The following is a 27,969-nucleotide window of genomic DNA, read 5'->3' as shown; positions in this document are numbered from 1 at the left end:
TGTTGTATTTTAATAGAAATATTATGTGGGTCTCAGAAAATAGTTGCAGTACAAAAACTGGTAAATGCTCTTCTACAATATGCCTAAAAAGTGTATTGTAGAGTATTCCAAATACAAGTCTAATTTTAATTAATGCCAAAGAAATTAGACTGCTCTGCCTATGCATGTACCAACAATTAACTTGATAAGAGAACTTCTTTCATGTGCTCGTACATATTCAGTTACTGATGCAATATCACTTGGTGAGCTCGTCTATATCTTGGTACTTGATAATATCTGTATATTATTTTAGATGTGATATGATTTGCCTCGTTCATGCAATTTTGGGATTTGGGTTGGGAATGGAATTAAAACTGTCTTAAAATTCTTGTATCGGTATATATGGGTTATAGAGCTTCAGTGCATTTTTTTTCTTTTTTTCTTAAAACTAATCTTGAATGTAATAGCTTTTATAAGGATAAAGCTTTGGACACTTATTTTTATACTTGCCATACCCAAAAGTCCTATTCTTTTTACTATTTTGAGCTTGAAGCAACTTATATTGAAACTGTATCATTGGTGAAGTAATTTCATTGTAGGATAATGTGTGTAATAAGCACGTTGTAAAAAAACATGGTTTTTTTTGTAAATAGTTTATCAAAATAGAACACAGGCAATATCAAAAGGGGCGGGGCTTCTACGAATAACTCCTTGATCGACTTATCTAATAAAAGCGCCATCTATCGGTTCGCGCCATATTACAAAAATGGCGCCAGCACCTGAAAAGGACGATGGAACAAACGATCAAGATGATGTGCAAGGTTTGCAAATTGATTAACTTGATTATTTTCTTAATGTGTGATTTAGATGCTTCTAGGATTAATAAACCATCTCAGTGAAACGATCTCGATTTTTTAGTATGTTAACGATAAATATGGTTATGCAAATATGAACAGATTTTAAGTGGGGAATAAAAACAAAAAATAAACATTTGCTTTTGTTTGTAGTAGAGCAGGGATTGGCGAAATCTCGCTCTCGTAGGGAGAAAAGGGATAGAGGAGGACGATCTGCAGCATTGGAAAGGTTAAAGAAAGTAAAAGAGACAGGAGAGAAACACAAATACGATGTAAGTGACCCAAGTATGTTGCGCCGATATTGTATAATAAGAACATATTTGTTGATTTTCTAGGAAACGTTTAAGTACAATACCTTTAGAAATGAAATCTAAGTGGCAGTGTCATCAGTGATTGATGGTGGCCGCAATCTGGTTGAAGTAGAGGTAGTGCACCTTTACGGTCAAGAAGGTCTTGATGAGTAAGGGAGAGTCTTGGTAAAATGGGTAGGCAAACCCGGGCCGGGGCAAAATAAAAGCCGGGGCAGATCGATATTTTTCAATTTTCTTTGTTAATAATCAACCAATCTACTTGAAATTTTCAGGATAAGTCAACAATCAATATAACGGTATTCGCTGTAAATATTTCTGCAAAACAATGTGTATTTAGAAATTTATCGACGATTGTTGATTTTCAAGTTGGTAAAATGGGTAGGCAAACCCGGGTCGACATTTTACGATTTTGTGGACTTATTTAAGACAAAACTGAACATTTCACGTTTAATTCCGGTAAAACATATGAAATACTAATAAGAAATAGTCATTTATTGAACAGAAAATAATTATTCTTCGATTAATAACAGTTTTTAAGAAAAACTGGGTCATTAAAACCGAATCTGATTACCCGGGACAAACTTAAAAATTCCGTATAAGGATGATTCTTCGATTAATAACAGTTTTTAAGAAAAACCGGGTCATGAAAACCGAATCTGATTACCCGGGACAAACTTAAAAATTCCGTATAAGGATGTTAGCTATTACAAATATTGTGACATTGCCCAGCTCTAACCACAAGGAGGTATCCTCATTAGAGCCTAATTTATTAAATTGAAAAGGTAAGTACATGTAATGTTTTGGTGTTACACATTAATTTTAACTTTTAATAAATATTTAAAGAAAATATTAAAAGCACTATTTAATAATTTTTTTTTGTAAATTTTATATAGCAGTAATTATTTAAAAGAGCTGTGATAATATGAACGAATAAGCATGCTGGTTTTTTGTTTTTGTTTTTTTTTGGGGGGTGTTTTTTGTGCGTGGTTTTTTTTAAAATTATTTTGTAAGCAAGTACTGTTCTTATCGTGGTAACAACGACACCCTACCAGGGCCCAGACTCAGTTTGCTTAAAAAAAAAAAAAAAACAATATCTTACAAGCACTAATATTAAAATAGAAATATAAACTTTTCTGAAGAGCACTCAACTCATTATAGAATATTATCATCAAAAGATATCACTTCAGTTGAACTTTAAAACAATTGTTCATCACAGCAACCTAGCTTCTTCTCAGCTTCCTCCCTTTTTGTAATTATCCTAATGAGATGTCAGCTTCCTCTCTATTAGCTAATTATCATAATGAGATGAATCAGTAGTTAATTGATCAAGCAGCTTACATTTGGGCTTATGTGTGATTAAAAAAAATAATATTAAAGCTAGGCACAGTATCTGTGATCTTTATTCTCAAATTATATGAATTATTGTAATGAAAAGTAACATTAATAAAACATAGATAAAATCCATGTGGGAGACACGCAACTTTTTCGGAATTATCAAGTTTGTCCCGGGTGATCGGATCCGGTTTTAGTGACCCGGTTTTTCTTAAAAACTGTTATTAATCGAAGAATAATTATTTTCCGTTCAATAAATGACTATTTCTTATTAGTATTTCATATGTTTTACCGAAATTAAACGTAAAATGTTCAGTTTTGTCTGAAATAAGTCCACAAAACCGTAAAATATCGACCCGGGTTTGCCTACCCATTTTACCAACTTGAAAATCAACAATCGTCGATAAATTTCTTAATATACAATGTTGTGCAGAAATATTTACTGCGAATACCGTTATATCGATTGGTAACATATCCTGAAAATTTCAAGTAGATTGGTTGATTATTAACAAAGAAAATTGAAAAATATCGATCTGCCCCGGCTTTTATTTCGCCCCGGTCTGGGTTTGCCTACCCATTTTACCAAGACTCGGTCCTGATGAAAAACTTTTGTGTCTGTCATAGTTTGTTGTGTTTTTTAATGTTATTTTTTAGTTCTTAAAACTCTTTTGACTTATTTTACTCAGCATATTCCCTAAACATGACAAATCATCCTTGGGGAAGGCTATAACATTTATTCTCTTGAACCCTGGCATGCAAATACCAAAAACAAAGACTTCTTCGACCGTTTTGTTTGACTTTCATGTCGACATGGACCTTTAAGCAGTAAAAGTGCCTGAGCCCATGCCAATCCTAAACAGAATTCTCTTACATCACCTGTATAGCTTATTTTTCCATGTTATATAATTTTGAACGATTGCGAAGATGCTGGCAGCCCTATCTGGAAAATATCAATCCACATGCTGATGGTCATTGATTTGCATAACAATGACCAGACTTTTATTACACCTACCCAAAGAAATCAAACTCTTTGAATGCAGGTGATTCATATTTAAGATAACTGTTTCAGGTTGAAGAGGAGAAGAATGTATATGACATTGTTAATGAAGACGAGTATTCAGAGATAGTGCGGCAACGCCAGGATGATGACTGGATTGTGGATGATGGTGAGATTTATCTTATTTCATATAAACTTAGTGATGTTACAAATCTTTGACAGCATGTGGTTTTCTTAGTTGCCAGCTGAATAGGTTTTGTGTTTTTAAGCAATTCAATTACATGATGGGTCTTTCATTTCACACTATGTGAGCTGCACAATGCAAAGTTTCTAAATAAGATAAATAAAAACACAATGATAGAAGGGGTTTTCCTTATCGTGCATTTATACCTTGTCTTTGACAGATGGGGCTGGTTATGTGGAAGATGGCCGTGAAATCTTTGATGATGATCTCAATGAGGACCCAGGAGCCAACAAAGGAAGTAAGGCAACAAGTCAGTCAGTGTAACTGAATTTTCTACTGCTGCACTGGAAAATCATTTTCATTTAAAAATTTTATAATTTTTCTTGTAGAGAAAGAGGAGAAGAAGAAAAGTAAAAATCCTAATATTGTGCGTCCTGGGTCCAAACCCAAAACCACCATCAAGTCTATGTTTGCTGCCCAGTCCTCCACAGGGGGCTCGAAGCTTAAATCTGAGGTAATGGGATTTTTTAGACAGTATCTGTTGGACAGAGTGTAAATTGAAAAAGCTGTGATTTTGAGTAAAGGATATTAGGCACAAGTCATGAAAAACATTTGGACAGATGAACATCTGCTATTTCTAAACTGCATGCTTAATCTGAATTTTCAGAAAGATGTTTCATTGGCTAATGATGATTTGCTGGGTGATCTGATGGAGGAACTTCATCAGGGGCCCGCTGATGGCATGATGAAACCGTTACCCATCAAGCTGAAGAAGAAAGGATTCAGTGCCACAAAGTCAGTTTTGAATGTTTGATGTTGAAACTACTTTGAATCTGCTTGATTAAATTGCATAGCATATTTGTTGGACATTGTAAAAGAATTTTACATATTTTAGATTTTAGATATTCAGTTACTCATTCTGTTAAAAAAAAAAAAGAACCCATACAAATTCACTTCTCATTTTGCTCAATTTCTGTAGTATTCAACTTCTTTAAAAATAAAAAAAAACAACTTACAGAATAGCTTTAATTTTGCTCCATTCATGTAGATCTCCCTTGAATCCATTCAACACCAACATACCATCATCAGGAGCACAGCCTGTGAAAAAGAAACCAATAATCAAGACAGAGCCACGAGCAGTCCCCATCAAGTCGGAACCTCGTTCTCTACCGAGACCCAACATCCCTGACCCTGAGGACAATTTTGATGAGGTAGATGGAATTGACATGGGGATGGGACCAGCAGTGAAGCAAGAAATTGTCGAGGACCTCCCACAGTCATCTGAATGTCAAGGTATGACCTCTGTAAAGTCAATTATGGTTAAGATGTTGTGAAGTGAAACAAAGAACTGTTAAGATCAGACTTGCAATTTTTAAATTATTAATCTTAATTCCTAATAAACTGTATTTTTATATAGACAGGCACAATTATTTAAAATTGCACAGAAGTAGAATGTTTTCTAACGTGTTTGGACATTGTGTTTTTAAGTATATTTACAAGGTAAAAATTCAATTTTGAAGATGAAGCAGCCATGATGGATCTGAATGATGTAGACTTTGATGAAGATCTTGGTATCAAGAAAGAAGAAACTAATGAGAAATTGGTCAAACCAAAAAAGGAAATATCCATGTGAGTAAAAGCTGTATGCACATCGCCAATTAGTGAAGAATTGAATTACATGTACTTATGATTTTACAATTTTCACATTTTCAGTCCATTTGAAACACTGTCTACAGGATGGGAGAAATATCAAAATGACTCTCAGGAGGAATCTGTGGCAGAGGTCAAAGTTGACACATCAGAGCTGCCATTGGTTACTTCATCTAATGGGGAACAAGTCCTGCGATTCTATTGGCTGGATGCTTATGAAGATCCATATAGCAGTCCAGGTATTTGTACTGTAGGGTTTATTAATGAAATAAGGAGATGAGTGTTGCGATAAGGTAGATGTATATCAGAAAGTAAATTTACATATTTCCATGTTCTGTAATTTTTCAGGCACTGTTTACTTATTTGGAAAGGTTTGGATAGAGAAAGCCAAAGTCTACGTGAGCTGTTGTGTGACTGTGAAGAATATAGAGAGGAGGATATATGTACTTCCCAGATCAACAGTAGGTGTTTCTAGATTTCATATTTATTTTGCATACAAAATAAGTTTTTAAAAAATGTGCTAAAAGATCTGGCGTTGTGTTGTATAGCTTTTGTTCTCTCCTATGACTCTCTATTTAGTAACTTTTGCCATCATCATTACTATATGTTGGCATTTTTATTTTTAAGTTATCTTATTTTAAAACCTTCAATAGATTATCAGGCAATTTTTTTTAAAATGTTATAAACTTATAACAGAGTCAAAAAGTTTGGTACAAAAGAAAGTCATTTAAGATCATCAAAATTACAGAGTTTTACATCATGAAACTGCGATTTCTTTTTGTTAACTGATATGTAAATTACGTATGTACATGAATTTTCTTGATTCTATCAGAGAAAGAACCTGAAGTCTGGCTCTGACACTGGGATAGATGTCACCATGGTTGATGTGTACTCTGAGTTCAATGAGAAAATAGCGGAAAAGTTCAAGATACCAAAGTTCAAGTCCAAGGTAAGGGAGAGCTTTAGTTATTTGAAACAATGATGGATAAATGATGTGTTATGATCAATATAATGAAATGCTGCAAGAACTTGTATTAGACAGTGTAAATGTACATTTTGTAGAAAGTCACCAAGCAGTATGCATTTGAGAAGGTCGATGTACCAGTGGAGTCCGATTATTTAGAGATCAGATTTGGGGTAAATATCAGATGTTATTAAGCCTTGTGGGGAAAACTGTTTTTACCTATAATACTTTAGATAATAAAATTACTAAAAATGTCCTGATTTTTAATACAGGCAGAGATTCCACCATTACCCAGGGATTTGGAAGGAGAGACGTTCAGCTATGTATTTGGCACTCACACATCATGGTGAGATCAGGAATTTTGAATACCAAAGCTATATTTTTACATGAATTGATATGAAATTGTATGTCTAAAAGAAGCCTGCATAAATAGAATGCATGTACATTATGAACTTTCTTGTGAAATTTTGAGGAGGGAGAATATAATACACTGTAATATTGTATTTCAGTTTGGAGCTTTTGCTGATTGATTCCAAAATGAAAGGTCCTGGATGGTTGGATATAAAGCTTCCTCGTGAGTTAACATGGGAAAAAGCAATATCTTTAAAAATAATTTGACATTGGCTGGTGTGTGTTTTTTAGATGATTTTGTTTTATCCAACTTGACCTGACATCTACCTTTTCATTGTAGAGATAGTAAACCCCCAAGTTAGCTGGTGTAAAATAGAGGTAGCTTAATTTTTTTTACAAAAATGAAATTGACATGTTTTCTAAACAATAATCATGTATTATGTGTTAATCAGTGATAATTTTAAAACCATTTTACATATATAACATTTGGTACATCTTTATGTGTGTTTACATAAAATTGATTAACAGGTCAGCATCAGTAAGCCCGAGTTGTTGTCAGTTGTGAACGACCAGCAGCTGACCCCGCCTCCTCTTGTCGTCATGACGTTAAACCTTAGGACCCTTCCCAACCACAAAAATCACCAAAACGAAGTAAGTGCAAGAACAGTACATCACCAAAATTTTCAAATCACTCAACTCGGTCTAAAACTCAAATTTTCAAAAGTTGGTGACGGCGAGGTTTGTTCACATACTTAACATGTAAATGAGTTTTTGATGAAGATACAAACTTCTTTATATTGTGCTCATGGCAACCAAGGAAAAACCTCAATGTATCTAAGAATTTGTGATTAAAGTTTATAAAGTAACAGTGGTTGGGACTTCCATTTCACCTACGTTATTCAGTATTTTCATGTTCAAGATATCAAAGTTCCATTGTATGAGTCAAAAGTCCATCCTGTACATAATGTAGTTATATCAAAGTCTCTAAACAAGGTCAGAGCAAGGTAAATGAAAACATGATCTTGTAAAATGCCAATAACTATGAAGAAATTCTATGTTTTAGATTGTTGCAGCCACCTGTCTTGTCCAGGAATCTTTCAGTATCAATAAACCTGCGCCGAAAAATCCATTCCAACAACATTTCTGTGGTAACTAATATTGATACTGTTTTATTTTTAATACAATGATGATTCTTCTATGGTGTTTATATGTAAATTGAAAGGGACAATAATGCTGTAAATGTCTTGAAATCAACAGATGAACTCTGAATTTTGTTTATAGTTGCACCTTGATGCATATTTTTACCTGCACATTGTTATTAAATAAAAATCTTATCTTAACAAAATTGTCATCTTTAAAAATAATTGAATGATTTTGATTTTGTTTGTTGTTTGGTTAGTAAAGTTATTGCCTATTACTTATGTACATGTTAATATAATTATTTGTTTCAGTTTTAACAAAACCAAGTGATAGTCTTTTTCCATTTGACTTTCGAGAGAAGCTTCAAAAAGAGGTATTTTCCAGATTAGAAAAAAAATTTAATCTGCTATATAAAAAAAATGCTAATAATTATCTGGCTATAAAATTAGATTTTGCTGTTGTTTTTTTTTTTAAACGGTTTTCTTTCAATATTTGAAGGGAAAGAAATTAAGGGTTGAAATGCTTCCCAATGAAAGAGCTTTAATGGGATTTCTTTTGGCCAAGATTCATAAATTAGACCCAGATGTCATTGTGGTAAGTTTCTTGTAATACACTTGCCTTCTGTGTGATTTTTCTTCAAATTTGAATAATGTACTTTGATATGAGAGACTTGTACATATATTTGGCGGAACTTTCAGAAACTGATTTTGTCATGCTAGAATCTCTTTATTCTAGGGACACGACATCTTTGGATTTGACTTAGATTTGATCCTTCACAGAATAAATGCCAACAAAGTTCCTCACTGGTCAAAAATTGGGAGACTCAAAAGAACCAAAATGCCAAAATTATCAGTAAGGGAGTTTTGTGGAAGAGCCATTGAGTGTTACATAAAACTTCCTTTTCTATTGCAAACATCAGAATTTAGATAATGCCTCTTCCTATGCAGTATGCCTAATCACGAATGATTTAGAATATATGTGTGATATATACTGTAGCATATAAGGCTAACAAATTAGTGATTTAGTTATTGCTATATTACATTAAGTGCTACTGCATTGATTACTTTTATTACCATTTTATAACTATCTCAATATTAAAGCTAGTAAAAAAAACTGTAAAAGAGTTATTTCCCTGTTCAAATCTTGCAAGAAAATAAAATTGCTGCCTGCCGCATGGAATTACATTTGGAAATATCGTGCCTGTGAAACTGAAGATGATTTTCTACCAGCCATAATTTACTGTAATAAAATGTTCATATTATAGGGACCCGGTCATCGAGGGTTTGCTGATAAAACAGCAGCCTGTGGGCGACTTGTGTGTGACATCAAATTGTCAGCCAAGGAACTCATCAGATCCCGGAGTTACGACCTCACGGAACTAGCCAACGTCATACTGAAGTCCAAGAGGCTAGAGTTAGACTATGATCAGATACGCAACATGTACATGTAAGAAGCAATCATAAAACCTCGAAATGATTTCTTCATTTACTGCTTCTTCTTTTTTGGAGTTATTTATCTGAAATACTTTTTTTCATGAAAGATTATTATGATAGATTATATCAATTTTGTAGGGTCAATAAATTGTACATATACATGTATATGGGAATGTGATTTTGTCTCAAATTGTAGGTCATCGCAACAGTTACTTCAGTTACTCGAGTTAACGTTGATGGATTCTACATACATATTGCGAATTCTCTATGAGTTAAATGTTCTTCCTTTGGCTCTTCAGATTACCAACATCTGTGGTAATGTGATGGTAAGCAAATCTTAAAAACATGCTAGTCAAATCTTCTAGAACATTTATAGATAAAATGTTACTAGGATCATTTAGTAAGAAGAACACCAATTTGATATCCTTATACCAGAAAAGTTCTTCTTGTCGATTGAAAAAGAAGAATAAAACTGGGAAAACTAAAAATTAAAAGAAAAAATGTTACAATGTGTAGTGGCTTTGAGGCTCATATTAGTATTGTACATTCCTGTTAGCAGTCAATTATTATACCCCCGCAAACGAAGTTTAGGGGGGTATATTGGTTTCACCCTGTCCGTCTGTCCATCTGTCCGTCTGTCTGTCTGTCCGTCTGTCCGTCTGTCTGTAGACGCAACTTTGTCCCCCATATAGAATTTTTTATTACTGCATGGAACAATTTGAAAATTTGTACATATGTTGAACACCATCTGAAGATGTGCACCTGCAATTTTTTTTAAGATCATACAAGATTTAATGATTTTATGACAGTTTTCATTTTCCTTATTCTATATATTGTACACTAATGTTGAAAAGTAAGGGAGGTAATCCTTACAGATTTTATTAATTAATTAATAGAAAACACTCTAAAATATATTTATATAAATACATCCAGATGGAGTTTTTTGTCTTTATGTCTTAATTAATAAAAAAAAATTATTTTTTATAAGTATTCTATCAACTGACAATGCAAAGTTTTTGTTTGTCAATGATAAATTCTTAGGAGCTAATGAGAACATCAAAGACAAGTGTGGCTGAATTCATTTGTCCCAAGGGAGCCATTATCTGAGCCATGGTTCAGATGGAGCATGTGTTTAGGGGAAATTGATAATCTATAAAATGGGTGATGGTTTTGGGGCTATTTTAAAACTGTTTCATGTAAACCAAAAGGTCTATCATTATAAGGAAATAAATAATATAATTATTGATAAAGAAGTTAAACTATTTTTAAAGGTTGTTTAAATTTATTTGTCAAGTAATTTGATGAAGTGACCCTATTGGGCATTAATTTAAATGAAATTCAAAATTACTGATATGATTGTAGTGTTTTGGCAATTTTAAAATTGTTTGCAATATTAAATTTTCTTTTTTACATATTTTTACATAGTATGGTAATTATGGTAATGTTTTGGGAGTTTAAGGGATCAATTTTCTGATATGGAGTTCAATTGTGCCATAGGAGAAAGTGAGGAAAATTTGAAACAACTAATTGCATCTGTCAAGACTCTTATTAGAAAGATATTGAAAGTCTTATCAACAGAAGAGCATTGCTTGGCTACCGGTATATCTATTCACTGCAAAGGGAGGGGTTATTGTCATTTTGTTGGTTTTTCTTTAAATCAATTAAATTAAAAAAAATATATCATCAAATACATACATTTGTAAATGTATTACTGTTATATATATGTATTTACAGTGAAATTCTGACAATTTTGATTTTAATTTTTCTTTAACTATTTTTTTTTTGTTTTACAATTCTAGAATTTTTTTTTTTGTATATGTTCCAAACCTTAATTATTATTAGGGCCCCGCAAGGATTTGTGGGTGCCCTATAGTAATCACTCTGTCCGTCCGTCCTTCTGTCCGTCCGTCCGTCTGTCACTCTTCCGTCCACAAATTTCCTGTTTTTTTCTAATAACTTTTTTTATGGTTGCCCAATCAAGTTCAAATTTGGTATGGTAGTTCAGTAGGCAGAAATACATATTTTGATGCTAAGTTTGGTTCTCTATGTCTTCTGGTTTGGAGCTGGGGTGGTGGGGTAGATTCCTAACTATGCATAAGAAGAATGGGCAAAGAGAGATAACTGCTGAGAATGAATGGGCAAAGAGAGATAACTGCTGAGAATGTTACCATTGTATACATGGAAGGCTGTGCAGTATTTGTCCTTTGGGATTAATTAACCTTCCACAGGAAGAAAATCCTAAGCTTTATCTTTATCTGTCACATTGAGATTAATTACTGCACTGCCTGTGTCTGCAAATGAACTTTGTTTTGAAGTTAAGGTCAATTTTGAATGATGTGTAGTATTGTGTACATTCTTTGAAATATGGATTTGAAATATAATATTCATATTTTTTTGGTTAAAATACCGTACACAATGATTTATGATAGTTTTATTGAATAGAGGCAAAGCCTAGGTATCATTGCATTGGTATCAATTCTTTGTTTTTTTAACAAATTTTATTTCATCCCATGTTAACCCACTTTATCCCGTGGATATGACTCATTGGATATTTTTTTGATATTCCACAGTTGTGACTTTACAATGGGATTTGCCTAGGCATAATGAAGTAAAAATAATGAAGAGTTTTATAAACAGTGTAAACATTGATTGCGGTGTATAAAATATGGGATAAATAGAATCTCATGATTTGTAGTATAATATGATTTTTATCCAACTTGTGTGTTTTATCCCCTCACTAAGGCTCAAGAAAAAAACACTTTAATTGTTGGATGAAAATCATATCCAACTACAAATCACGAGATCCTATATATTCCAGTTCTTTACATCTTCTGCCGGGCATTTATTTTTCATCATTGTTAATATAAAGAGGATGGAATTCAAAGTTTTTTTCACTTCTCTATATTAATTGTCATAGCGGGGCCCTTCCTGACTGGTCAGTTTTCTAGTTCAATTCAATTATTTGTCCCATTTGAAATTAGCCTAGCGGGGGTATTAGTCCCATTAGGACAGTTCTAGTTGTTTTGCACATATCTGTTTTGTATGAAATTGCATAGACACATACTGTGGTTTCATCAATATTCGTTGAATACCAATTTTCGTGGATTTCGTTGTTAATTTGATCCACGAAATTTAATGTTCATTGAAGTTCAATTTAAACTAATATTTTGTATTGATAGGATCATTGGCCACGAAATTACGTATCCTTGAAACTGTGGTTTTTAGAAAATCCACGAAAATTGATACCCACGAAAATTAATGAAACCACAGTATAAGGTAGTCCGATTCTGTGTAAATTGTGACTTACAAAGTTTATTTTATCTACAGACAAGAACGTTACTTGGAGGACGGTCAGAGAGAAATGAGTATCTACTTCTGCATGCCTTCACAGAGAAAAATTTCATAGTTCCTGATAAAGAGTACAAAAAGACTGTAGTGGTAAGTGTGTTCTGAGAAATATATGTATGTGTAATTGGATATTTCTATTGATTGTTTCCCCCATATTGTCCATTGATGAAGTTGAAAGTCTTGTTTTTAAGTTATTTTGATATCTAATATCATGAAGTGGCATTACATAATATGTACAGTATTTATCATGCATGCTAATGAACAATTCATAGTTAGTAAAAATTTTAATAAACATGTACATGTACAATTATGTGCTAAATGAAACTGATTTGAATGACCAAACAGAAAGAGGCAATCGATGATGACGAAGCAGAGGATGGTGGGAAGGGAGGTAAATCCAGCGGCCGACGGAAACCGGCCTATGCTGGAGGTCTTGTTTTGGATCCCAAGAAAGGTACGAACACAAAAAAAGTTCTAGTTATTATCGATTTGATCATTAAGCATCTATAAAGTAATGACAGATGATACCTTGTTTTGTCATGTATGAATAATGAGACTTTGGCTCTGTTGAAGGATTCTATGACCAGTATATTTTGTTGCTGGACTTTAACAGTCTCTACCCCTCCATTATACAAGAGTACAACATCTGTTTCACCACAGTTAGTAGAAACGCTGTTCAGCAGGTAGGGATTGTCATAGGACTTAAAATAATAATGTATAAATAATAATGTATTGAATAAATGCTGTATTACTCATGAAATGCAGATTAAACTGTAAAATAAATTATTCAAATCAACTTTGTTTTACATATACATTGTACCATTCACTGATTTTTAAAAGTCGCCCATCTATTGAACAAGAGTTTGTTCTGATTGACAGAGTGACAAGGATGATGAGGAGCCAATAATAGAGCTACCTGACAAGGACCTGGAGCCTGGCATTCTGCCAACAGAGATCAGAAAACTGGTGGAGAGCAGACGACAGGTCAAACAGCTGATGAAGGGCGACATCTCCAACGAACAGTACATGCAGGTGATACAGGCAACAGTCTGGAGACAGAAATATATACATATTGTCTACTTGCTTTCACTTTTGGCTTATTTTTGATTCCAGAAAGAAAGTTATAATTTTATATTTAAAAATTATCCCTGTTTTAGATTGGTTCATTGAAAATGAGGGCAAATGGAGGGAAAAATTTTGGTATATATCGCTTGCTTCTCTTTTACATGTTGTTGACTTTATTTTACGACATTTCAGTATGACATCAGACAGAAAGCTCTGAAGCTGACTGCAAACAGTATGTACGGTTGTCTGGGATTTAGCCACTCCAGGTTCTTTGCCAAACCTTTAGCAGCTCTTATTACAGCAAAGGGTAGAGAGGTCAGTGTAAAAAATACAGTATATATAAGATATTGATGAGTGAGTTACAAAATTGTATTGCATACATACCATGTACATGTAGTTCTTGTAGTCCAATACATGTAAAGTAGCCTGAAAAAAATCTTTCATTATTGTTGTGAAAAAAATCAAAGAAAATTTTCGTATTTTGCATTTAGAAGATAACATTTATCCAGTTGCTCTCTTTTACAGATTCTGATGAAGACGAAAGACTTAGTGCAATCTGTAAGTAAGGTTTTAAACATAGAGAATATCAAACTTTTACACTTTTATTTCATTCTAATTGATATAGTCCTGTTTCCTCCTTGTTGCAGATGAATCTAGATGTTATCTATGGAGACACAGACTCCATCATGATCAACACTAACTGCAACGACATTGATGCTGTCTATAAAGTTGGCAATAAGGTTAGCTTATACATGGCTTCTACAATCTTCGAACATTGCATATACATGCACATCGAAGATCACTAAAGCATACTTAAACATGTACATTTATATTAGGAGAAATAAGGGACACACTTTTATAAAAGACTTTGTCAAAGAGTGACAAGTTAACATGATTGATGTAAAGTGTACCTGTTTATATGGATGGAAAGAAAACATTGCTATTGATGGTTTCTTAATTCTAAGATCTTGTCAAAGATTGTTGCACTATATTTGATTGAATGTTGACAGGTGAAGTCGGAGGTGAACAAGCTCTACAAGCTGTTGGAGATCGACATTGACGGAGTGTTCAAGTCCATGTTGTTACTGAAGAAAAAGAAATATGCTGCCCTCAGTGTCTCGAAAGGACCGGACGGAAAGTACGTGGAGCACAAGGAACTGAAGGGGCTGGACATTGTCCGCAGGGACTGGAGTGACCTAGCCAAAGAGGCAGGAAAGTAGGTTAAATGGATTTTCTCCGACTCTTTACTTTAAAATATGACTACATGCAAGATATTTAGAGCTAAATATAATGGTATGGATTCATTTAACTCATAAATTAGGTTCACATTTACTTCATGTATGCTGTGCTAATAATTTCAGATCAAATGCATGTCGTAGTAGACTGACTTGCATGTAATGCAATGTACAGTACATCTACTTCTTTTTTCTTAGCTTTTGACTTGTTGAACTTTGTTAATATTGATTACCACTAGTTTGAGTTGAATTAAATGAAAATGTTCATATGTGCATTTTCTGTTCTTTTATGCCAATTTCAGCTGTTTGATTCCATGAACATTTCATTTATTAATGACTTAAATGATAACTCTGTTTTGCAGCTTTGTTGTGGAACAAATTTTGTCAGGAGAAACTCGAGAAACAATTGTTGAAAACATTCATAGCAAACTGATGGAAGTTGGAGAGAAAGTTAGAAATGGTGATATTCCAATAGAATTGTACTACATTACTAAGGTACAGTATATATTTACATGTAACTATAAAGTATAGATTGTTCTTGCAAGGAGATCAAGATGACTAGATCAGTTAGTCATCTTATTTCCTTGAGAATATGCTATTTAAATCCATATTAATTACTGAATTTGATTAATTAATTGTAGCAACTCACAAAAAACCCTGAGGATTACCCAGACAAGAAAAGTCTACCTCACGTTCAAGTAGCTCTGAGAGTCAACAGTAAGGGAGGAAAGAAAATGAAGGCAGGAGACACGGTGCCCTACATCATATGCGCGGTAAACTTTATTCATGGATTATGATTAAAGGTTCAATTTTCTTCCTTCATAGGACAATTAAAGTATATGTCATATTTTCTTTAACAAGGATGGTTCAACCTTGGCAGCATCACAGAGAGCATATCATCCAGAAGAGCTAGCAAAGAGTAACACCCTCACAGTCGGTTAGTGATGACGTAAACTATATATTCTTGACTTTACAATGTTGGTAAATCTCAGTAAATGTACAGTTATATGTATATAAAAATCAAGACCTTTTGTGATTTTCTTTCAGACACTAAGTACTACCTCTCCCAGCAAGTCCACCCTGTTGTGTCCAGGCTGTGTGATCCTATAGAGGGCACGGACGCTGCTCATCTGGCCGAGTGTTTAGGTATGTATGCACTTTGTATACAATATAACTATCCAACTTGATGTATACAATAAAACTACTTGATCAAGTTTATGCTAATTAATATTTGCAGGGCACCTCTGCATTGGTTAAGTTTACATCAATATCTATACTTACCTGCATCAACTTTTTGCATTTTCCCCGAGCTGCCTACGATCATGCCTGAACTTTTGAGACCACCCCTGTGGTATCATCTAGTGTTTACCCATAATGCACAAGCATACTTCCGTTTCAGTTTTGTTCGGGCATTCGAGAAGAAAAGCCGCGTGTTTTTCTTCTATTAAAATTTCTTAAGCCTGCGGTCTTAAAATGTCTGATTCATTTAAAATTTGCGTAAAATGTAATAGAGAAATGACCGTTTTGGATGACCACGCAGAGTGCTATAGACACAGAGTTTGCAACGAAGCATTTCCATGCGAAGTTTGCAGTAAGTGGTCAGAGGAAAAACGGACGTTGATCAGAAAGATGATCGAGCGAAAGAAATCTGAAGCGGGGAGAAAGTCAGCTACATTGCCAAATCCAGAAGTTCCCTCTGTGGGGAATAGTGGCAATCGTTCTGATAGTCAAGTTTCCTCTGCGGGAAACGTAGCTGCGTCAGAAATTCTTTCTCCGACAGAAATGAGTCAAAATGGCGGCGACTTGACGCAGGGTTCAGTCCCACCTCAAGTAGGTAATTTTCCGCCTTTCGTGTTGGGGAATTTGGAAGCCCAATGGCAGCAATATCAAGAGAATTGCATGAAAAGGTTGATTGACGCTAGAATTAAAGAGTTGGTCCAGGATTCGAATAAACAACCGACTATTGCTATTACGTCTGATGTTCGTTCAGACAGGGCGTGTAACAGGTTCGATAGATTTCGACCGTCAGATGATCAACGCTCCAGAGAATCGGATGACGATGATCTGGTAAGCCACAGAGGTGAAACTGATCAAGTCTTAAGCAATTCACTTGATGATGTTATTGATGTTCACGAGGATAATCGTTCAGAGTTTGATAACTCTGTCTTGGGTTCAGTACATACGCATGACACAGACTCTAATGGTTCATGCATGGTAGACTGGAAAAATTTTGTTAAAAAAGTGTCTACAGAACTGAACATCAACTCAGTTGATGCCTCTGAAACTCAGAGCCGAGACTTCAAATCATACATGTCAAATCGTTTGATTGGGACAAAATCATCTACCCCACAACAGTCTTTGCCTATGGATGGGTACATTTTAAACACATTAACAGATGTTGATGAAGAATTCCAGCGAAAAGGTGTGATTCGGACTTATAAAGCATCAGATGATGAAAAATACCGAGTCGCTTCTTCCGACTTTGACAAGTACTGCACAACGCCGCGCCTTGATGACAACATTGAAGACAGCAGTTTTACAACAGGGAGAAAAGGAAACAAAAATTCTTACCGTTTCCGCAACCCTATGTTGCATTCACGCAACAATGAGTTATGGAAGATAGATCAAGGATCTCGACTTCTTCTAAGAGAGTTGACATATGCCTCTCTAATTACGTCCTACGTTGATAACGTTGTATCTGATGAGGACAAGACAGAGGCCCTACAAGCACTCATGCAGGTGTTCAAGTCAATGGCTGATGTTACTTCCCGCATGTTAGTGGGTGCAGTTGCAGCCCGCAGAGCCATTCACATTGAGGATTTGGCTTTTAAAAACAAAGCAACTGAAAACAAACTCCTTGTACAGACAACTCTGAATCCTAAGCTCTTTTGTGGGAAGTATTTTGATATTCTTCACGCAAGTGCAGAAAGTATGCGCGATGCTAAAGAAACACAGCACCTGAGGGGTTCAAAGCAGAGAGATGGTTCAGCCCTCAGTTCTGCAAGGAAAAGAAAGAGAGATGATTCAGTGGGCACCTCGGAACCGAAAGAACAGCAGTCATCCTTTGCAAAGAAGGGAAAGTTTGCTGCAGAAAAGAATCAAAAGACTACTATAGGAAGAGGACGAAATTTCAATTCAAGAGGTTCCTTCAGAGGTCAAACTCGTGGCTCTGCACAAGATCGTTTGGGGTTTCGTCCCCCAAAGTAATTTTGACGGATCAATTAGAGACTCGACTCGAGTTGCTGAAATCAGCCAAAGTAGGCTGTCGGATCATTTCGTACCACAGGGAGTGGATGAAAATTACATCCGACGATTGGATTTTAAAAATAGTCCAGGAAGGACTCAAACTTGTGTTCATAAAACACCCTCCAAATACAGGAGTAAGAATAACAAATGTACAAGATGTCGTCCAAAGACAATGTATTTTAGAAGAAATAGAAAGTTTATTAGAAAAGCATGCCATAGAGATTGTTCCCAAGACCCAGGAAGGTCAGGGGTTTTACAGCACCTTTTTTAGCTCACCGAGACGAAGTCAAGGAGAGCTTATGCTATACCCTCGGCGTCGGCGTCGGCGGTGGCGTCGGCGTCGGCGTCGGCGTCCGGACCTGGTTAAAGTTTTTGTTGCAGGTCCTGTATCTAAGCTATTACTTGTCCTATCTTCACCAAACTTGCATGGATGATGCATCTGGACCTACTTATGGACTTGAAAGACTTGGATGCTGAATCTGGGTCCTAAATTTCAGATGCTGGAGGAGGTTAAGGTTGTTGGACCAGGTTAATGTTTTTGTTGCAGGTGCCCTTTGATAGCAATATCTTAGTTACTGCTGGTCCGTACTTCACCAAACTTGCATGAATGGTGTGCCTTATGATACTGATGCACCAGACAGGCTTGAGTGCTGAATCTGAGCTATATGTTTCGGATGCTGGAGGAGGTTAAGGTTTTTGGAGCAGGTTAAAGTTTTTGTTGCGGGTGCCCATTGATAGCAATATCTAAGTTACTACTGGTCCTAACTTCACCAAACTTGTATGGATGATGTGTCTTATGATACTGATGCACCTGACAAGCTTGAATGCTGAATCTGAGCAATAGGTTTCGGATGCTGGAAGAGGTTAAGGTTTTTAGAGCTGGTTAAAGTTTTTGTTGCAGGTGCCCTCTGATGATTATATCTTAGTTACTACTGGTCCTAACTTCACCAAACTTGTATGGATGGTGCGTCTTATGATACTGATGCACCTGACAAGCTTGAATGCTGAATCTGAGCAATAGGTTTCGGATGCTGGAGGAGGTTAAGGTTTTAAGAGCTGGTTAAATAAAGTTTTTGAAACAGGTGCCCTCTGATGATGATATCTTAGTTATTACTTGTCCTTAATTCACCAAACTTCCATGGATGGTGTGTCTTATGATACTGATGCACCTGACAGGCTTGAATGCTGAGTCTGGTTTCGGATGCTGGATAAAGTTAAGTTTTTAGGAACAGGTCACATGTTTAATAGATGATAGTACTATTTCAAACTTGCATAGTTGATTTAACTGTAATATGAATGAATCGCAGAGGTAGCTGCAGATGCAGAGCTTGATCTCAATTATCAAGGATGCTAAAAAATAAATCTTAGTTATTACAGGTCCTAACTTCACCAAACTTGAATGGATGGTGTGTCTTATGATACAGATGCACCTGACAGGCATGGATGCTGAATCTGAGCCATAGGTTGCAGATGCTGGAGGAAGTTAAGGTTTTAATTGCTAGTGCCCTCTGATGATGACATCTTAGTTATTACTGGTCCAAACTTCACCAAACTTGCATGGATGATGCGTCTTATGATACCAATGCACCTGATGAGCTTGAATGCTGAATCTGAGCCATAGGTTTCGGATGCTGGATGAGGTTTAGTTTTTTGGAACAGGTCACATGTTTTTTAGATGATAGCTTGCATAGTTGATTTAACTTTATTATAAATTAAATGCAGAGGTTGCTTCAGATGCAGAGCCTGATCTCCATTATCAAGGATGCTAAAGGAATCTCCTACCTCACTCAAACCAGCTCGATAGATAGATGTGTTTGTTGATAAATGATATAACATGATTCCTATGATATAGTATTGTATGATATGAAACAATATTGTTTGATATGATACAATATGATATAATATGTTATATTATAAAAAGTTATATGATACGATATGATATTGTATCAATTTTTTTGATATTTTATGATATGATATTGTATCATGATATTGTTATGTATAGTATTGTATATTATGATACAATATTGTATAATATTATATTGTATTTTTAATATATTATTTTATCACATGATACAATTACATAAGATTTTGCAAAATATTATATTGTATCCTATGATACAATATTGTATATTCTATAATATGGTATCATACAATATTGTATAATATGATATTGGTTTCAGTAATATAGAATTATATCACATGAAATTGTATTATATGATATTGTAATATTATATAATATTGTATCATACGATATTATATGATATGATATTGGTTTATATGATATATTTTCAAATCACATGAAATTGTATTATATGATATTGTAATATATATTATTGTGTCATATGATACAATATGTATAATATAATAATGTATTTTATAATATTTTACTTTATCACATAATATTGTATCATTTGATAAGATACAGTGTTGGAATCAAATTATATTGTATTATATGATATAATATCATATAATGTATCAAATATGTTTCAGTGTCATTCAATACAATATCATACAATATTATACAATATAATATCATGTTTCAGTGTTATGATGTAATATGATATTGTAATATAATACTATATTGTATTATATTTTATGATATTGTATTATGTGATCAAATACAATAAGGTATAACACAATACAATGTCATATCATACGTTACAATATCATATCTCATTATTGTTTATTACGGTATTTTATTGTATTATATGATATATATTATAAATATGACATGATGCAATATTTAATTTTATATCATTGTATTGATTAACATATGAACATATGATTATCATAAAAAAAATTTATCAGATGATATACGATATTTTGTCAAAACAGAATCCATGAATATCCAAGATCATAAAGTATGATTTTCATATAAAATGATAAAGGTGGTCTTATGAAGGTGATGTCTCATAAGGGTGATGCTCCGTCTCGGTGAGCTTAGTAATCTATGATTACCTATGTTTGTTGTTCCAAAACGAGACGGAGGTTACCGTCCGATTCTCAATTTGAAACCGTTAAATATATTTCTCCAAAATCAACATTTCAAGATGGAGTCTCTAAGGTCAGTAATACAGGCTCTGAATGTAGGAGACTGGGTGGCATCAATAGATCTAAAGGATGCATATCTACATGTTCCAATTTATCCAGAAGACAGGAAATACCTCAGGTTTTGCATAGACAATATCCATTATCAATTCAGGTCAATGCCCTTCGGTCTAGCAACAGCCCCAAGAGTGTTTACGAAATTAATGGGGGCAATAGGTGCACATCTAAGAAGTCAACAGATTTCCATTTACATGTACCTGGACGATTGGCTTCTCAAAAATGCAGATCGAATGACATTAGTTCATCAACTAAGGAGAACTTTGTTTCTGCTGATGGACTTGGGCCTGGTAATAAATCAATCCAAGTCAATTCTGCAGCCAACGCAACAGATAACTTATCTTGGAGCACTATTCAACCTCCAACAGGGTATGGTCTACCCCAGTTTGGACCGTTTTCTCAGTCTGTTTGGGGCAATTTCTACCATGGTTATGGAATCTTTTATCCCAGCACGTACATTCCTCAGAATCCTTGGTTTAATGGCAGCCTGTATAGATTTGGTACCTCTTGCCAGACTCAAGATGCGTCCCATTCAGTTCTGCCTTCTGTCCCAGTGGCGTCCACATGTGGACGAACTGGATCATCTGATTCAAATGGACAGTTTCCTCATCCCACATCTTCTCTGGTGGATAGAGAGAGGGAATGTTCTGGCAGGAACGTCTATTCTGAGCTTCAGAGCAGACCTAACCTTGTGGACGGATGCATCAACTTACGGGTGGGGAGCCCACCTAGAGGATCGCAATGTGTCGGGGAAATGGACGGTGATAGAACAGTCATCACATATAAATCTGTTGGAACTCAGTGCAGTGGAGAATGCACTTCATCACTTCAGGGACAATGTCAAACACAGGCAAGTCTTGCTGAGGACAGACAATTCAACAGTAGTGTCTTACATCAATCGCCAAGGGGGGACAAAGTCTACAGCCCTATGCGTGATGACATGGAGGATTCTGCATTGGTGTCACCTTCTCGGGATACAGCTCAAAGCAGCTCACATTCCAGGGAAAAAGAATGTAATGGCGGATCAGTTGTCCAGAGGGCGACAAATTCCCAAGATGACAGAATGGAGTCTCAACCAAGAAATAGTTCAGCAGATTTTTCGAGTTTTTCCCACTCCAAACATAGATTTATTCGCAACAAGGGAAAACCGGAAACTAGCAGTGTTTTGTTCTCCGTTTCCAGACCCCTTGGCATGGGAATGCGATGCGCTAGCTGTAGATTGGACAGGAATGTTTGCATATGCATTTCCGCCTCCCATATTAATTCCGAAAGTACTCAGGAAAGTGGAACAGGAGTCGTGTGTTCTTCTCCTCATCGCTCCGTTTTCACCAAGACAGTCATGGTTTCCAGACCTACTACATCTATTGGTCGACATTCCAAGGGAACTTCCAATAATAAGAGACATGTTGACTCAAAGAAGAGGGCAGTTCATTCATCCAAGTCCAGAAAGTCTGCATCTGGCGGTTTGGAAAATTTCAAACAACAAAGAACAGAGAATAGATTTTCTGACAAAGCTAAGTCATTTATCTTCAACTCACGAAGACAGTCAACAAGAAAAATGTATGATGCTAGAATACGAATCTACAAGGAATGGTGTGCCAAGAACCAAAAGGATTCAGTTGAGGCCACTGTAGCTGATTTAGCAGACTTCTTCATCTATTTGCATGAAGAACGTAATTGTAAGCCAAATACTTTAATGGGTTATAGGTCAGCGATAGCATCTATGCATAAGGGTTGGAGCAATAGTTCTGTCAGTAACAACACTGATCTGTCAAAGTTAATAAAAGGAATATACAATTCTGAACTTAATGTACGACCATTACTTCCAAATTGGGATTTGCCGACTGTTCTTTGGAAGTTGTGTGACTCCCCATTTGAACCGATGAATTCATGCGATATGAAGTACTTTACATGGAAGACAGTGTTCCTTGTGGCTCTGGCAACAGCATCAAGAGTAAGCGAAATTCAAGCTCTTTCAATTGGAGAGTCACATTTACGTCTTGAGCAGAATGGAATACGTTTATTACCAAATATACAGTTTTTAGCCAAAACTCAGAGATTAGGAAAGCCATGGAAACCAATATTCATACCAGAGTTTAATAGCTTTGCAACAGACAGTAGAGACTTGCTTTTGTGTCCTTGTAGAGCACTTAAAATGTACCTAAAAAGGACAGAGTCTTCTCGTGGTGATGAAAAGTGTTTATTCTTGACTTACAAATCGGACTCGCAAAAACCAGCATCCAAGAATTCAATTTCAAGATGGATTGTGTCACTAGTAAAGTTTGTGTATGAACATAACAGTGAGACCTTATCTCATGTGCGTGCACATGATACAAGACGATTGGCAACTTCATGGGCCCTTTTCAATGGTGCAACTCTAGAAGAAATTCTACAGACAGCTCATTGGGCAACAGAAAACACCTTTACTTCATTCTATATGAGAGATGTTCCTCAAGGAGAAGCTCGCTTTGCCAAGTCATCAGTTCTTGATACATCGAGATGGGCAAAAGTAAAAGAACAAAAATAGAATATCTTTTTGGGTGAGTGTATTCTTTATTTTACTATTATATGATAGTGATTGTAATCCCGCCCAATATTTCTGCTACAAATTCTGCAAAAAGTTGATGCAGGTAAGTATAGATATTGATGTAAACTGGAGGTTTTTAAAGGTAAAACCCCTGTTTACGAGATATCTATACTTACCTGCATCACCCACCCCTGTTCATTGGGTCCTAGTTGTGTAGGCCCTCACAAAACTGAAACGGAAGTATGCTTGTGCATTATGGGTAAACACTAGATGATACCACAGGGGTGGTCTCAAAAGTTCAGGCATGATCGTAGGCAGCTCGGGGAAAATGCAAAAAGTTGATGCAGGTAAGTATAGATATCTCGTAAACAGGGGTTTTACCTTTAAAAACCTCCAATTGATCAAAGATTAAGAGGAATAACTTGGTTAATTTTTTTTTGGTTGGGGGTAAAAATGAGTTATTCCCCTTTGCTAAAACAACTCGGCATCAAACACATGCAAATATTTATTTAAAAAATTAACCTAATGGACTGAAGCACTGCAAATTTGTTAATAAAAGAAATCAATGCGATATGAGTGATATATGTATATATTTGCATTTCCATTTGTTCTTTCCCACTGTAAGCCCATACGGAGGAGCTGTAATTATTTCTCTATAATCGCAATTGCTCTCTCTGTATACTATGACGTCATAAAAGTGTAACGTTATAATACTTTTCCATGACGTTATAGATTTAAACCACTATACGATACATCGTGTGTTTTTCTCCAACTCCATTGAAATTGACGTATTTAATATTAAAACATGTTTTTGATAACATTTTAAAGGAATTACTGTTGTAACATATCATTGATTCTGTTAACAAATCTATGTGAATTAAAAAGATACATTACAGTCTGAATGTTTACGTTTGATGTAATAGCTAAATGTCAAGGTCTAGGCTAATACAGGGTATTTGCGAGTGGTAAAATGCAAATATAAGTAATAAACAACGATTATTTAGTGAACATGGCGTTATGAATAGCAACTGCTCTGCTGGCATATTTTCCATGATGCGCTAGCGCGCATCATGGAATATGCCAACAGAGCAATTGCTATTCATAACGCCATGTTCACTAAATAACGTTGTTTATTTCTTAAATGTAAAAATGTACGGTGATGCAGCATTACATCTAATACAGTGTCACAAAAATATGATAGGATGGAAATCAAAAGTTGCAATATATAGATTAATGTTAAAACATAACAGTTTTAATTTCATTGAAGGTCTGGACCCATCAGGTTACAAACATACAGCCAGATATGATGAAGAGGATGAAGCTTTGCTCAATGGAACTGAAATTTCTGATGAAGAGAAATACAGAGACTGTGAGAGATTTAAGTTTGTGTGTCCCAATCCATTATGTGGTCGAGAAATTATTGTAGATGCTGCCTTCACTGGAGCTGTGAGTATTGTTGCAAAGAAAATATTTGCATAAAAGCTGTAAAGAGAACATCATTTAGTCATTCAATTCTTAACTGAAGGATAAGTGGCCAAATTCGTTTTTACTGACTGGAACTTTGCTTAACATTTTATTTGTGTCAAATTTGACAAATTTGAATTAAATAAAGAAGCATTTGTACCTAGAATCATCTAACTATTCATATGTTGTTAAATGTTTTATTATCCTACTTCATTTCATTCTCAAAGTAATCAGTGAATTATTTCTCAAAGTATCCATAATACATGTACCTGTATATAAAGTTATTAAGTAGATGCAAATCATTGAGAAAAAAAAAAGGATTCTGTGTTTGATGGTGCTCTTTTTCACTTTCAATCCCATCTACTATATACATGTATACAATGTAACACTGGGTTTCAGGGGGAGTGGACAGAATGTGCAATTGGTTTTTGTCCAAATAAGGAATGCAAGAAAAAACTAGATGAGTATACTCCTTACATCTGTAACAGACTACGCATGGACATTAGAAGGCACATACAGAAATATTACCAGGTAATATCAATATTCTTTTCTGTAATGATGTGCGCATGATATGTCTTGCATTTGTTGCATGTGTTTTAGTGGTCATATCAAGTCGCCTCAAAAAAATTCAAACGAAAAGCTAATTGTCTTAAAAGGAAGTTGCTTGCTTTTTTGGTGTAGTAGTATGTATCAGGGTTTAACCGGAAATCAATGTATGAATGAATTTTATATTTTATAATTTGTTTATACCATGCCCTTTCGAAAATTCCCTCAGAAACATCTGTAAACTTCTTGTATACAGTTGTTATTCGATAGTGTTTACTTTTGAGTTTAATTCAGTTTTAGTGGAGCTGCAAAAAAAATTATTGTTCTATTATATGCAGATATCTGGGAATGGTGGTTGTCATCTGCGTTTTAACACGAAATCTGCAAAATTTTCTCTATGTTGTGGTATATCTGTTCAAACTGGTTGAGACCTTGAAGACCTTAAAGATATTGAGCATATTTCAACTCAGTTGATTATACAATGTAGTAGCATGTTTAGTTACATCAAACTCCATTTTGAAAATATAAAAATATCACTCATGTTTTGATTTAATGACCTGAGACACAGTAACCAATCAGAGAGCTTGTTTTATTGGGAATCATGTACACCTTTATTTTTAACGAATCAAATAAAAATAATCCGGAAAGACTCAAAGATTGTATGGAAGGCTTTGAATTGCTAAGCAGTCATATCACGTTGCAACTATTGACCCCACCTGTGTATACGTGTAGGATTTCTACTTTCTTCCATAAGCGACTGTTCAACAAGATAGTTAACTGTTATGTTCCTGTTTTGTTTAGGGGTGGCTAAAATGTGAAGATGCGGCGTGTGGAACAGTGACCAGAAGAGTTCCCCTGATCTTCCAGAGAAGTCATCCTGTGTGCCACGCCTGTCATCGGGGGCTTCTCCACCCACTGGTAAAAATCTCTATGCATGTTGTCTATATACAGCTTTATACAGTTGTATACATGACCTCTATACAAATAGAGACTGTTTGTTGTCCACATTCAGAATTATACATTTGAAGAAGTCACTTGGATGTCTAAACACATGGCCTCTATACATGTGTAGACAGTTGTCAACATACATGATCTCTATACATGTGTAAACTGTCAGTTGCCTTCACACATGACCTCTATACATGTGTAGGCTGGCTCTCAGTTGTCTACACACATGACTTCTTTGCATGTGTAGACTTGTTTTTCTACACATGTGTAGACTGTCAGTTGTCTACACACATGATCTCTATAACACGTAAAGAAGTCACTCAGTTGTATACTTACATTTTTGTACATGTATTGATTGTCTACACTTGTGCTGATTTTCTTGTAGTATACAGACACCATGTTGTACACACAGCTCTGCTTTTATGAACACATCTTTGATGCTGATAAAGCTCTCAAGTCCATGGCAGATGGCACAGAAAAAAGTATGTACATGTGATAGCATTAAGTAACCATTAATAGTTGTCAGTATTAAGTAAACATTAATAGTTGTCAGAGTGTTTTGATTTGATACTTAATTTTAACTCTATACATGTATTGAAGGGAGATTTCAGATCACTGAGAATTCCTTTAAAATGATTAGTTCTCAATTCTTCACACTAAGGTCTCATGTTGACAAGCTCTTTTATGTTAGATTAGTTGTGATATTTACACAGATGATAAATATTGGGACCCAAAGACCTTTAATAGAATTGAGTGGTGGTCATTACTCAGTGTTAAAACAATGGGCAAAGTTCAAGAAAATTTATCCACTTCTTTAGATATTATAGGATATACATGTATTAAATCTTTGCAGATTCAGCTATGACAAAATATAAAAATAATGAAAAAGCAACATACCTGTATGGGCAGCTGAAAGACTTGGTGTCTGGAGTGATAAGGAGAAACGCATACTCGGAAGTCAATTTAGACAAGTTATTCCAGAGCACTTTTCAACTCAAAGCAAGAAATCACCAATTGACTGGATGATACTAAGTGGACACCCTTCTGTTATACAAACCTAATGAACAACTTATTTATCAAATGAAGTTCTCCCATGAACAAGTAAATTCTTGATTTGACATTAATGTACTGTGGAGGTGTAATATTTACCAGTTTCACTGGTACTCTGACACACTCCCAATATCTCAAACATTGTGTAATTTTTACACTTTAAATGATTATGATTTGACTGATATTTTTATCAATATTGTGCATGTATAAGTGCAGTTAGAAATAAATTATTTCACCTAT

The 27,969-nt window shown here is 35.0% G+C and overlaps 1 protein-coding gene across 1 annotated transcript; it reads left to right on the top strand.

Annotated features, from left to right (window-relative positions):
• Positions 1-731: 731 nt before the first annotated feature.
• On the top strand, positions 732-27,969 carry LOC128179564 (DNA polymerase alpha catalytic subunit-like). Its single transcript, XM_052847005.1, has 39 exons — positions 732-800; positions 987-1,105; positions 3,546-3,642; positions 3,878-3,955; positions 4,047-4,171; positions 4,325-4,452; positions 4,706-4,950; positions 5,178-5,286; positions 5,371-5,546; positions 5,656-5,768; positions 6,140-6,256; positions 6,370-6,444; positions 6,544-6,617; positions 6,781-6,845; positions 6,963-7,000; positions 7,151-7,273; positions 7,686-7,770; positions 8,074-8,135; positions 8,261-8,356; positions 8,498-8,614; positions 9,027-9,208; positions 9,392-9,521; positions 12,523-12,633; positions 12,889-12,997; positions 13,117-13,226; positions 13,423-13,575; positions 13,801-13,923; positions 14,134-14,166; positions 14,256-14,348; positions 14,619-14,824; positions 15,206-15,338; positions 15,485-15,616; positions 15,705-15,780; positions 15,891-15,989; positions 24,989-25,167; positions 25,585-25,716; positions 26,533-26,649; positions 27,065-27,161; positions 27,533-27,969. The coding sequence occupies exons 1-39, from the start codon at positions 746-748 to the stop codon at positions 27,703-27,705; spliced, it is 4,485 nt and encodes a 1,494-aa protein (XP_052702965.1). The 5' UTR covers positions 732-745; the 3' UTR covers positions 27,706-27,969.

The sequence above is a fragment of the Crassostrea angulata genome, chromosome 4, assembly GCF_025612915.1.
Source record: "Crassostrea angulata isolate pt1a10 chromosome 4, ASM2561291v2, whole genome shotgun sequence".
NCBI classification, from domain to species: Eukaryota; Metazoa; Mollusca; class Bivalvia; order Ostreida; family Ostreidae; genus Magallana; species Magallana angulata.
Note: the sequence above shows the minus strand (reverse complement) of the source record. Positions and strands in the feature narration are given on the sequence as shown.